This window comes from Cnephaeus nilssonii (assembly GCF_951640355.1).
Source record: "Cnephaeus nilssonii genome assembly, chromosome: 16".
NCBI lineage: Eukaryota > Metazoa > Chordata > Mammalia > Chiroptera > Vespertilionidae > Cnephaeus > Cnephaeus nilssonii.
Window position 1 is genome coordinate 45,328,518 of NC_137087.1, and position 12,886 is coordinate 45,341,403.

At 42.4% G+C, this 12,886-nt stretch overlaps 1 protein-coding gene across 7 annotated transcripts in view; it reads left to right on the top strand.

Moving 5' to 3' along the window:
- The window catches only part of GBF1 (golgi brefeldin A resistant guanine nucleotide exchange factor 1), a 122,141-nt gene that overhangs the window by 4,035 nt on the left and 105,220 nt on the right, over positions 1 to 12,886 (top strand). For all 7 annotated transcript variants that reach the window (XM_079793393.1, XM_079793396.1, XM_079793391.1 and 4 more), the window contains exons 2-3: positions 6,203 to 6,308; positions 9,348 to 9,414. In XM_079793393.1, coding sequence (XP_079649519.1) covers positions 6,213 to 6,308; positions 9,348 to 9,414 — 163 coding nt within the window. In that variant the 5' untranslated portion in view covers positions 6,203 to 6,212. The remainder of the gene's footprint in view (positions 1 to 6,202; positions 6,309 to 9,347; positions 9,415 to 12,886) is intronic.

Consider the following 12,886-nt stretch of genomic DNA (forward strand, 5'->3'; position numbering starts at 1 on the left):
CTTTGAATGCCCTAAGTCCGTGGTCGGCAAACTGCGGCTCGTGAGCCACATGCGGCTCTTTGGCCCCTTGAGTGTGGCTCTTCCACAAAATACCATGGCTTGGGCAAGTCTATTTTGAAGAAGTGGCATTAGAAGAAGTTTAAGTTTAAAAAATTTGGCTCTCAAAAGAAATTTCAATCGTTGTACTGTTGATATTTGGCTCTGTTGACTAATGAGTTTGCCGACCACTGCCCTAAGTTGTTTAAGGATGAGTGAGAGAAGCCTTATTTTATTTTTCATCTCTTACCTGGCAGAAGGGACATCTTTGAACAGCTTTGGACATACCTTAGTGGCTTGTCTTGGGTATAGTTCTTGGGATAAACTCAGAATCTCCAGAGGGAGGAGGTGCTATGGTAGAGCTGAGGTACATTGGTCACCTGATTATCAGGTTTGGGAGGATTTTCCAGTTGTGTCCTGTCAGGGCACCGGCCTTTTTCCTGGTTTGACTTTCTCTTACCTCCACCCTCTGAGTAAATTTCTTGAGCCCAGTAAATTGTTTACTAGTACAGTAATTCTTGGTCACTTTCAATAAAGCACAACTATGCTGTGTTCCTTGGCCAGCTCTGGAAACCTTGTACGCTCTACATCTTTAGTGCTGCTCTTGGTTCCTGAGCCACACCAGCTGGGCACAACTACCTTTATAAAGAGCCTACTCATTTAAAAAAGCAGTTAATTAAAATTAAAAAATAGGTAATAGGCAATATTGTATGTGACACAAAATTCAAAAGGTGCAAATTAACATACAGAGAAAAGTAAGTCTTCCTATCAACCCTGTTCTACAGTTCCCAGTTCTTTTTTCTGGAGGCAGTTTCTGTTAGCAGTTCCTTAAGAATCCTTTCAGAGACCCTGTCTGGTATGGCTCAGTTGGTTGAGCATCGTCCCTGCACCAGAAAGTCCTCAGATGGATTCCCAGGTTGCAGGCTCAATCTCTGGTCAGGGTGCATGTGGGAGGCAGCTGATCAATGTTTCTCTCTTATCCTCACTCTCTCTCTCTCTGTAAAATCAATACAAATAAATTTAAGCAAAAATCCTTCCAGAGATGTAGAACATACTCATCTTGCCTAAATAATTTGAGGAAGGAAGGATACTAAAGGTTTTATCTTTATTGATCCTTTAAATTATTTTCCAATTTCTTCTTCTTCTTGGTTTTCCTTCTCAGAAAAAAATATGTTGTATGTTCTCATCTCTGAATCTTCTCAGGAAAAGAACACTGTTGTGTGCCTAGACCATTTGGAAAGCAGATAGTCTGAGACTAACCTAGTTATTTATTTAAATTGTCATTAAAATAAATTAAAAATATATATTTTATTGATTTTTTTACAGAGAGGAAGGGAGAGGGATAGAGAGTTAGAAACATCAATGAGAGAGAAACATCGATCAGCTGCCTCCTGCACATATTGGGGATGTACCCGCAACCAAGGTACATGCCCTTGACCGGAATCGAACCTGGGACCCTTCAGTCCGTAGGCTGACACTCTATCCACTGAGCCAAACCGGTTAGGGCAAAATAAAATTTGACTTACATTGAGTCCTGTTGAGTTGATATGCTTTGCAAGATAGTGTGACCAATTCAGCATCTTTGTATTAGATGCTTATGGATTGGGAGAGGTGTTATGGGCCTAGACAAAATTTGTACCACTTATTTTTTTCTTTAGTGTAGTGTTTTTAATATTTCTCACTTTCTAGGGGTCCTGTCTTCTACAAAATATGCAAATGGAGCTACTTGCAGGATTCATTTAAAAAAGTATTTTTATTGCTTTCAGAGAGGAAGGGAGAAGGAGAGAGAGAGATAGAAACATCAATGATGAGAGTCATTGATCAGCTGCCTCCTGTACGCCCCCTACTAGGGACCTAGCCCGCAACCCAGGCATGTGCCCGTGACCAGAATCGAACCTGGGACCCTTCAGTCCACAGGCCGACGCTCTATTCACTGATCCAAACCACCTAGGGCAGGATTCATTTTTTTCTCTATCTGGTTCAGTTTACTTTTAGATCCCACTAAACTCTATAAATGCCTCATGGTCAGAAATGTACACTAATACATTCTTATAATATATTAAAACATTATAGATAGGCTAAAATATTTTCTGAATATACCCAGATTTTGCAGAACCTTCTCTAGAGATAACTATTTTTTTTTTCTGTCTCATAGGTGGTTACTTTTATTTTTTTATTATTTTTTTTAGTTTATTGTTTTCTTTATTTTTTTTTAATTTCTTTATTGATTAAGGTATCACATATTTGTCCTCGTCCCCCCTAGAGATAACTATTGAATTTGGAGTACATCTGCCCAGACTTTTTTATTCTATGTTTGCTTATCTATCTATCTATTTATAAAATATATTAAGTACATTTAACAACATGGATGACTCAGAAACATAATATTTTAAGGGAAAAGGGAAAATTGCAGAACATACAACATATTAGTTATATAAAGTATAACTATGCAGAATAATACTATCTATTGTTTAAAGATGCGTACCAATGAAGTAAAAGTATAAAACAGCATAAAAAGTTTAATAAACATCAGATTTAGAATAGTGGGACCTATGGATGAAAGAGAGTAGGATATGATTAGGGAGCACAAATAGAGACTTCAGTTGTGCTATTCTTACTCTGGATACTGACCATTATGTTACTCTTTATATCTTACTATGTGTTAAATACTGCATGTTTTTTATTTTTTAAAAAAATGTGTTTTTATTTATTTCAGAGAGAAGGGAGAGGGAGAGAGATAGAAACATCAGTGATGAGAATCATTGATTGACTGCCTTCCCCACGCCCCCTACTGGGGATCGAGCCTGCAATCCAGGCATGTGCCCTGATGGAATGGAATTGCGATCTCCGCGTTCATAGTTTGGTGCTCAGCCACAGAGCCACATCGGCCGGGCAAATATTGCATGTTTTCAAAAACAAAAATCTAGCCCTAGCCGATTTGGCTCAGTGGATAGAGCGTTGGCATGTGGACCGAAGTGTCCCAGGTTCGATTCTGGTCAAGGGCACGTACCTAGGTTGCAGGCTCCTCCCCAGCCCAGGCAACCAATTGGTGTGTTTTTCTCACATTGATATTTCTCTCTGTCTTTCCCTCTTTCTCCTACTCTCTCTAAAAAACTCAGTTGAAAAATATCCTCAGCCCTGACCGGTTTGGCTCAGTGGATAGAGCATCAGCCTGTGGACTGAAGGGTCCTGGGTTCGATTCCGGTCAGGGGCACATGCCTGGGTTGTGGGCTCAATCCAGTAGGGGGTGTGTAGGAGGCAGCCAATCAATGGTTCCCTCTCATCGTTGATGTTTCTATCTCTCTCTTCCTCTCCTTTCCTCTCTGAAATCAATAAAAATATATTAAAAAAGAAAAATGTCCTCAGGTGAGTATTAACAAAAACAAACAAAAACAAAAATTTAGTATTTTGTGTACGGTGGGTTGATTTTTACATAAGTGATAACACACAATATATCTGACAGCTGTTTTCATGTCTTATTTGTTTTGTATCCTTAGTACTCTGTAAGATGCCTTATGCATAGTAGGTACTCAGTAAGTAAATATTTCTGGAATTTTTTCTTCCCTTACCTATACTGTTTAACTTTCCTTTTGCCTGATCCAAATGTTTGTCTAACTGTATACACCAACATCCCTACCTTTGTCTTTCTGAGAAGGGTTTTAAATCATGGAAAGTGTTGAGTTGGTCTTACATACCCCTAGGGTTTTCTATATGCTAAGAAGAAATTCTGTTGTGTTTTTGTTTGTTTGTTTTTGTTAATCCTCACCTGAGGATACGTCTTCCATTGATTTTCAGAGAGAGTGAAGGGGTGGGGGAGGGAGAGAGAGAAACATTGGTGTGAAAAGGACACATCAACTGGTTGCCTCCTGCACACTCCCCTACTGGGGCAGGGGTCAAACCTGTAACCCAGGTATGCCCTTGACCAGGAATCAAACCCTTAACTCTTTGGTGCTCGGGCCAATGCTCTAACCACTGACCAATAGCTGTCAAAGCTCTGTTTGTGTTTTTTAAATATTTTCACCTGGGGAAAGAATTAAATATCTTTTCTAAGTGCTGTTCTAGGCAGCAAAGAAAATGGTAGTTAAGTGGTAGTTAAATTGGGAGCATTTAAAATACTAAAATAATATTTCAGTTTTATTTCAGAGAATCATATAGAAGTAGCTTTACAAAAGTCTACCTTTCAGTCTGCTTATTAGAGATTTCCTCCTATAAGCAAGTAAACTTGGCTTTTCCAAGGCTGTATTACTGTTTCTGTCCAGTTTTAGTGGCAGAATGGATGTAGTATATAAGTTGACCTATATATATAATTGATATATTTATAATATATATTATTGATTTCAGAGAGGAAGGGAGAGGGAGAGAGATAGAAACATCAATGATGATAGAGAATCATTGATTGGCTGCCTCCTGCACAACCCCCACTGGGGGTGGAGCCCGAAACCTGGACCATGCCCTAACTGGGAATCGAACTATGACCTCCTGGTTCATAGGTCGATGTTTAACCCACTGAGCCATACCCGCTGGGCCAGCCTTCATTCTTTTCTTTTAACTTGAACCTTCATTATTACTTTATTGAGTGGATAAAAAAAGAACAATGGGAAGATCTGAAGTACCCTATATAATAAAAGGCTAATATGCAATAGACTGAATGGCGGAACGACCGGTTGCTCTGATGTGCACTGACCACCAGGGGGCAGATGCTCAACTCAGGAGCTGCCCCTTGATGGTCAGTGCGCTCCCACAGGGGGAGCGCCGCTCAGTCAGAAGCTGGGCTCACGGCTGGGGCGCGGTGGCAGTGGTGGGAGCCTCTCCTGCCTCCGTGGCAGCGCTAAGGACCCCTTGGAGAGTGGGCATTCCCTGAGGGGTCTTGGACTGCGAGAGGGTGCAGGCCAGGCTGAGGAACCCCCCCACCCCCATGCACGAATGTCATGCACCGGGCCTCTAGTATCTTTAATAAACTAGCAACACAGATATATCTGCATATCTAAAGGCCTCATAGGAAAGATTTAAAAAAAAAATTACTGATTTTTTACAGAGAGGAAGTGAGAGGGATAGAGAGTTAGAAACATTGATGAGAGAAACATTGATCAGCTGCCTCCTGCACACCCCCTACTGGGGATGTGCCCGCAACCAAGGTACATGCCCTAGACCAGAATCAAACCTGGGACCCTTCAGTCTGCAGGCCGACGCTCTATCCATTGAGCCAAACTGGTTAGGGTGGAAAGATTTTTTTTTTTATTGTTTTATTGTTAGTATTGCAGATGTCCCCCATTTCACCCCATTGCCCCCCCTTCACTGAGCCCCCACCCCACCTTTGAAGAACTTTACATGTTTGCTAGAGATTGTTGAGGGACCTTTGAGAAATTTTCTGGATTGATGCTTTTTAAAAAATATATATTTTATTGATTTTTTACAGAGAGGAAGTGAGAGGAATGAAAAGTTAGAAACATCGATGAGAGAGAAACATCGATCAGCTGCCTCCTGCACACTCCCTACTGGGTATGTGCCCGCAACCAAGGTACATGCCCTTGACTGGAATTGAACCTAAGACCCTTGAGTCTGCAGGCCAACGCTCTATCCACTGAGCCAAACCAGTTAGGGCTGATGCTTTTTTTAAAAATTGATTTTTAGAGAGAGAGGAAGGGAGAGGGATAGAACAATAAAAACATTGATGATAGAGAAACATCATCTATTGACTGCCTCATGCACGTCTCCTACTTGGGATCAAGCCAGTGATCTCTTGGTTCCTGGGTTGAAGCTCAACCACTGAGCCACGCCCACTGGGCAGGATTGATGCTTAAAAAAAAAAGTTTTAATTAATTTTAGAGAGAGAGGAAGGGAAAGAAAGAAACATCAATGTGTGAGAGAAACATCAATTGACTGCCTCCTGCACACCCCCCTACTGTGGATCGAGCCTGCAACCCTGGCTTGTGACCTGACCAGGAATTGAACCTGCAACCTTTTTGTGCATAGGCTGACATTCAACCTACTGAGCCACACCAGCCAGGGCTGGATTGATGTGTTTTGAATTGTATGTTGAACTTCCAGAAATCTTGGTATTTAAAAGTTAAATTATAATTATAACCTTACCAAGTACTGATTTAAGCATGGATATGCTCTGGGTAAGCAAATATTAACTATACTTTTTTCTTAACTGTTTTGGTAGGTTTGCCAGGATGGTGGATAAGAATATTTACATCATTCAAGGGGAGATTAACATTGTGGTTGGGGCCATCAAACGAAATGCCCGATGGAGCACCCATATTCCATTGGTAAGTGGGGAATGGGCAGAAAGCTTGGTCACTGATTTGTTGTTAGGGATCTGTGCATAGTTAAAACAGTAATCAATTTCCCAGTAATAATGAGGATAGTAGGAATTCAGAGTTGTTTTTCTTTTTTTTTTCTCACAAGAGGATATATGTTTTCCCCCATTGATTTTTTTTTTTTGGAAAGTGGAAGGGAGGGAGGGAGAGAGAGAGAGAGAGAGAGAGAGAGAGAGAGAGACAGACAGACAGACAGACAGACAGAAATATTGACGTCGGAGAGACACATCAATTGGTTGCTTCCTGAATGAGCTCCAACAGGGGCCTGGGATCAAACCTTCAACCGAGGTACGTGCCCTTGACTGGGAATCAAACCCGAGACCCTCAGGTCCGAAGGCTAATGCTCTAACCACTGAGAAAAACCGGCCAGGGCTCAGAGTTGTTCTTGATATCAAGGACTTCCTGTTTTATTCCAGCTAATGTCAAATTTACAGGCTGCCTTTTTTTCCTCTGGGGCCTAAAAGATGATACCATTCTTCTTCTAACTATTTTTTTGTAAATAACTTAAGCTAGTATTTGGGACTTCTTTAAAATGCCTAAAAATGTCAGATTCCTTATATTCTAGGGCTATCACATTTATTTAATTAGTTTAGTTATTTATACATGGAGTATGGCTTGGTGATGGTATTCCTTGAGAATTCATCAAGCTTCTATACATAGAGTAGGCCATATCTTGCCAATCAGATGAATAAGAAATTTACCTGTTATAAAGGTGGCTTTCTTTGTTGTATATATATGTTTAAGGATATTTTTTGTATGGTTGTATAAAACAATTTTTGCAAAAAATAGTTTAGACATTTTCAACTTGGTGTTTGGAAATTTCTCATGCTCATATATAAAAATAGGTTGTTTTAGAAGTGAGAGTAGAGTCAGGAATGTCTTTGAAATGAGCATGTGCGATTATATAATGAATATGAAGAAGAAGAGAGAATAATATACACTGAGTGGCCAGATTATTATGATCTCTGAACGCATAATAATCTGGCCACTCAGTATATATATTAGAGGCTCGGTGCATGAATTCGTGCATGGGTGGGGTCTGGCCAGCCTGGTCAGGGGGAGGGGACATGGGCGGTTGGCCGGCCTGCCTGCTGGTCGAACTCCTGGTTGAGGGGACAATTTGCATATTAGCCTTTTATTATATAGGATATACACTGAGTGGCCAGATTATTATGCGTTCAGAGATCATAATAATCTGGCCACTCAGTGTATATATCTTAGTTTGTTTGGGATGCTATAACAAAATACCACAAACTGGGTAGCTTATAAACAACAGAAATTTATTTCTCACAGTTCTGGAGCCTGGAAGTCTGAGGTCATGATGCCAGCATGGTCAGATGAGGGTCTTCTTCTGGGTCTCTGATTTCATATTGTGTCCTCACATGGTGGAAGGAGCAAGAGAGCTCTCTTGGGATTCTATTATAGGCCATTAATTCCATTCATGTGGGCTCTGCCCTCATGACCTACTCATCCACCTTTTAAAGACCCCCACCTCCTGATTCTATCACATTGGGCATTAGTATTTCAACATGTAAGTTATCCTATATAATAAAGAGGTAATATGCAAATTGACCCTCATCCCTCACAAGATGTCTGCCTATGACCAGGCCAGCAGGGTGGGGGGGGGGGGGTTAGTGAGGGACAACCAAACGACTGAACAAGCAGGCTGCGTGGGGCGACCAGGCCGGCAGGGGGGTTAGTGAGGGACGACCAGACTGAACAGCAGGCTGCATGGGGCAACCAGGCTGGCAGGGGGGTTAGTGAGGGATGACCAAATGACTGAACAGCAGGCTGCATGGGGCGACCAGGCCAGCAGGGGGGGGCAGTTGGGGACGACCAAGCCAGTGAGGGGGGCTGTTAGGGGCGACCAGGCCGGCGGGGGCGGTGCAGTTGGGGGCAACCAGGCTGGCACAGGGGGCAGTAAGAGGTGACCAGGCCAGTGGGGGGGGCAATAAGAGGTGACCAGGCTGGTGGGGGGGGGCATTAGGGGCAATCAGGCCAGCATGCAGAGGCAGTGAGGGGCGATCAGGCTGGCGGGCTGGGGGTGGTTAGGGGCAACCAGGAAGGCAGGCAGGTGAGCGATTAGGAGCCAGCAGTCCAGGATTGTGAGAGGGATGTCCGACTGCTGGTTTAGGCCCGATCCTAAACCGGCAGTCGGACATCCCCCAAGGGGTCCCGGATTAGAGAGGGTGCAGGCTGGGCTGAGGGGACCCCCCGTGCATGAATTTCATGCACCGGGCCTCTAATATATATATATTTAATTCCAGAGAGGAAGGTAGAGGGAGAGGGAGAGAGATAGAAACAATGATGAGAGCCCTAACCAGTTTGGATCAGTGGATAGAGCGTTGGCCTGCGGACTGAAGGGTCCCAGGTTCGATTCCGGTCAAGGGCATGTACCTTGGTTGTAGGCACATCCCCAGTAGGGGGTGTGCAGGAGGCAGCTGATTGATGTTTCTCTTTCATCAATGTTTCTAACTCTCTATCCCTCTCCCTTCCTCTCTGTAAAAAATCAATAAAATATATTTAAGAAATAGTAAAAAAGAAACAATGATGAGAGAGAATCATTGATCGGCTGCCTCCTGGGGACCTAGCCCGCAACCCAGGCATGTGCCCTGACTGGGAATCGAACCGTGACCTCCTGGTTCACAGGTCAACTGCGCCATGCTGGCCAGGCAACATGTAAGCTTTTAGGACACAAACATTCAGACCATAGCAAATATAAAGGACCTGGCAATCTATGGTAGCTTGAGTGCTGTGGTCATGGTGTAGATTAATACTTCAGGATTTACTATTTTAGGTAAGCCCAGAGGACCTCTATGAATTAAGAGATTAAGGAACTAGAAAAATGTTTACTAACTTTCTTTTCCTAAGAATAAAAACTTACTGGATTTTCTGGTTGGATTCAGAGAAAGAGCTCTGATCTCTCCTTTGTTTCCTTTTTCCTCTGTGTCTGATAATGATTTAAAAAACAACACCTATTTGTTGCAGGATGAAGAACGGGATCCTCTGTTGCATAGTTTCAGTCATCTAAAGGAGGTTCTAAACAGCATAACCGGTAAGTCCTCACATGTATGTAAGATTATTTATCTTGGTAAAAAAGACGTGTTTGATTTACTGCAGGGATGGAAAAACTTTTTTCTGAAAAGAACTATTGCAGGGATGGACAGACTTTTTCTGTAAAGTAAATATTTTGGGGTTTACAGGCCATAGTAACTACTCAATTCTGCCATTGTAGCTCGGAAGCAGACATAGATAATACTTAAGTGAATGAGTGATAAATCAAATTTTCCTTAAAAAAACAGGTTGCAAGCCAGGTTTGAGTCATGCGTATAGATTGCCCCTGGCTTATTGTATTGCTGATCCTTTTCCTTGAGTTCCTAAAAGGACATCCCTCTTTAGTGGGAATCAGCATTCATATAATTATAAGCTTCCTTCATTGTGTGAGTAATAAATAAGTTATTTTGGTTTGAACTACTTTCTTTGTCTACCTATGCATGCAATAAGGTAGGAAGTTGGTGGCACAAATAAAGTTTTTAGTATTTGCAACAAAACCTTCCTGTTGCCCTAACTGGTTTGGCTCAGTGGCTAGAGCGTCGGCCTGCAGACGGAAGGGTCCCAGGTTCGATTCCGGTCAAGGGCATGTACCTTGGTTGCGGGCACATCCCCAGTAGGGGGTGTGAAGGAGGCAGCTGATCGATGTTTCTCTCTCATCGATGTTTGTAACTCTCTATCCCTCTCCCTTCCTCTCTGTAAAAAAAAAATCAATAAAATATATTAAAAAACAACAACAACCTTTCTGTTATAGAAAGTCATTGTTGCTTTTAGGACCTTAGCTCTCTGTAATACAGATCTTGAATCTTTGTGTGTTCCAGAATCTTTTTTTCCTTTTTCCCCCACCATGTTTCCCTAATGATAATAAGCTTATGTAATATTTATATGTTTAGAATTTTTAAATCCATTTTTATGTTTATTACCTTATTGAACTTTTACATAACCCTGTAGGGGAGGCATGGCATATATAGTCCCATTTTATGAATGAAGTTGAAGCCCAGAGACATTTTAGGTGATTTAGCTGAGGTCACACTAATCTCAAGAGATAGAGTCAAAACTAGAATTCTGGCCCCTGATGCCTGCTTTAGTGCCCTGTTCTATATTGCTTCTGTTCATGCAATTAGAGGAGAATGTACACAGGAAGTGCCTTATATATGTACTAGAGGCCTGGTGCACGAATTCATGCATGGGTGGGGTCTGGCCGGCCCACCCCAATGGGGGCCCATTAGGCAGGGCCGGCAGTGGGGGCAGGGCCATGGGCGGTTGGCCAGCCGGCCCCAATTAGGGTATTGGGGGCCAATCGGGGGCTGGGCTGGCCTGATCCGGACCCGGATCAGGCCGGTTGGTTGCCATAGTGCACATCATAGCCACCTGTCATTCCGGTTGTTCCAGTTGTTCCACCGTTCTGGTCGCTGGGCTTTTATATATATAGATATATACATGTGTTTTGGGTGGGGGAGGCAAGACTTAACACCTTTGGGTTTTTCAACAGGGGTGATAAAGACTAAAAGGGAAAGCTTCAGATCTGTGTTACTCTTGACTGTAAAGGACTTTTGCAATGTAATATCCTTGAAAAGAACTATTGCAGGGATGGACAGCTAGTAACATATCTAAGACCACAGTTGAAATCATTTTTAGGCTTTTGCAAATTACATAACAATAAACAAATACATTTTCTCCTTTTATGAGGAATGTAGAAGAATATCTGGAGAAAATTTCCTTTTTACTTTTTCTAAACATGGGCTGATGTTATCTAAGGATTCACTACAATGTTTTCTTTAAAGGAGCAAATTCCACTTTATTGAAGACCATTTGAAATGTTAGCCAAGAAGGATCAAGTATAGAGGAGGTGGTTGTTAGCTAGTTAGCAGGGTGAATGTTGCAAGTAGGTGGTAGATTCTTGTTTTATGGCCTGTACTGTAAGTGACTTTGATGCTTTAGAAAGAATTGACTGCCTGCACAGATTTTTCTTTCTTTCTGTCGTTTTTTTTTTTTTTTACTGAACAGATAAAGCTTACATATCCCAATAAGAAAGAGTAGATATTTACAACTCCTTTTGGTGGGTAAGAGTGCAGAGTACTATCTTTCTAAGAGATGTTAAAGAATTAAACAAGTGAATATATTTGGAAATATTTGGCCAACATTTTATAACACAGCATGGTATTGGTTGGGAACACTCTAAAATGGCAGATTATAATAGCTTTGTAGGCCTTTTAGACAGTCTGTGGACATTGAGGAGCTGAGGTGGTGCTGCTATCCTGACAGCCACATATCCTTGCCATCCAATCCATATCCTGTACTTGTTTTCTCTATCCTGATATATCCTGAGACTTAAGCTCAGAAATCATATCTGTGGTGAATGGTACAGTCCAGGACTTGGGGTCTCTGGACTAGGGGTCGCTAACCTTTCGGACCTCACAGACCACCAGTGGTCCGCGGACCACTGGTTGGCGACCGCTGCTCCAAAGGTTTCCTTAAACCAGCGGTCACCAACCTTTCGGACTTCGTGGACCACCAGTGGTCCTAGGACCACCGGTTGGTGACCACTGCTTTAGACCATGTGAGAGCTACCAAAGTTCAATCTGCTGCCTAACTTTCTTACATCCTTGGGTTAGGAATCCACATTATCTGCTCTTTGAAATTAATAAAACCAGAATGTGCTGAGGAGCCAGTTCTGTCTGTGGTACTAGGAACATATCTGGGTGTTACCAAGCTTTTCTCCAGACAAAGACAAAAGGTGCTAGTACTTTCTAGAGGCCAACAGATGTAGCAAATTTTGAAATGATGCCAGCCAAGGTTGCCCCGTTGTTCTTGGGTTTTAGCTTATTACCTGCTTGAGAAAAATGATAGAGTGGACTCAGAGTAGGGCATTTCATGGTCTTCTGATTGGTTCTGACCCCCCACACAGTGTTGGCTTCTAGGAGCAGGTTTATGGGTGAGCTGCCCCTGTGGTCCTGGACTCTGCAATCCATGACCAATTTCTTGTTTCTTTACTGAAACGAACAGATTTTTTTTGATTGGCAGTGTCAGGAGGACTGCTTTCTTGGAAGCATGTTAATGGTAGGAGGCTGGGAAAGGGCTTTGAACTTGGAGAGAGAAACTAAAGAGACTGCCCTTGCCATGTGACTGGAAATGGTGTACCATTTAGATTGGAGGAAGTATGGCAGGAATTCTAGGACTTCCACTCAGTTTAACTCATGAAACTGATTTGGGCTTGGTCTCTTTTTACAAGAAAGCTTTCTATTTGCATTTCCCCCCTAGGCTTTCTGCTGGTTTAGTTGGTTAAGAATATCACTGTTGGTGCCCAGGCAGTGTGGCTCAATGGTTGAGCATCCACCTATGAACCAGGAGGTCATAGTTTGATTCCCAGTCTGGGCGCATGCATGGGTTGCAGGCTTGATCCCCAGTGGGGAGCATGCATGAGGCAGCCAATCAGTGATTCTCTCTCATCATTGATATTTCTCTCTCTCTCTCTC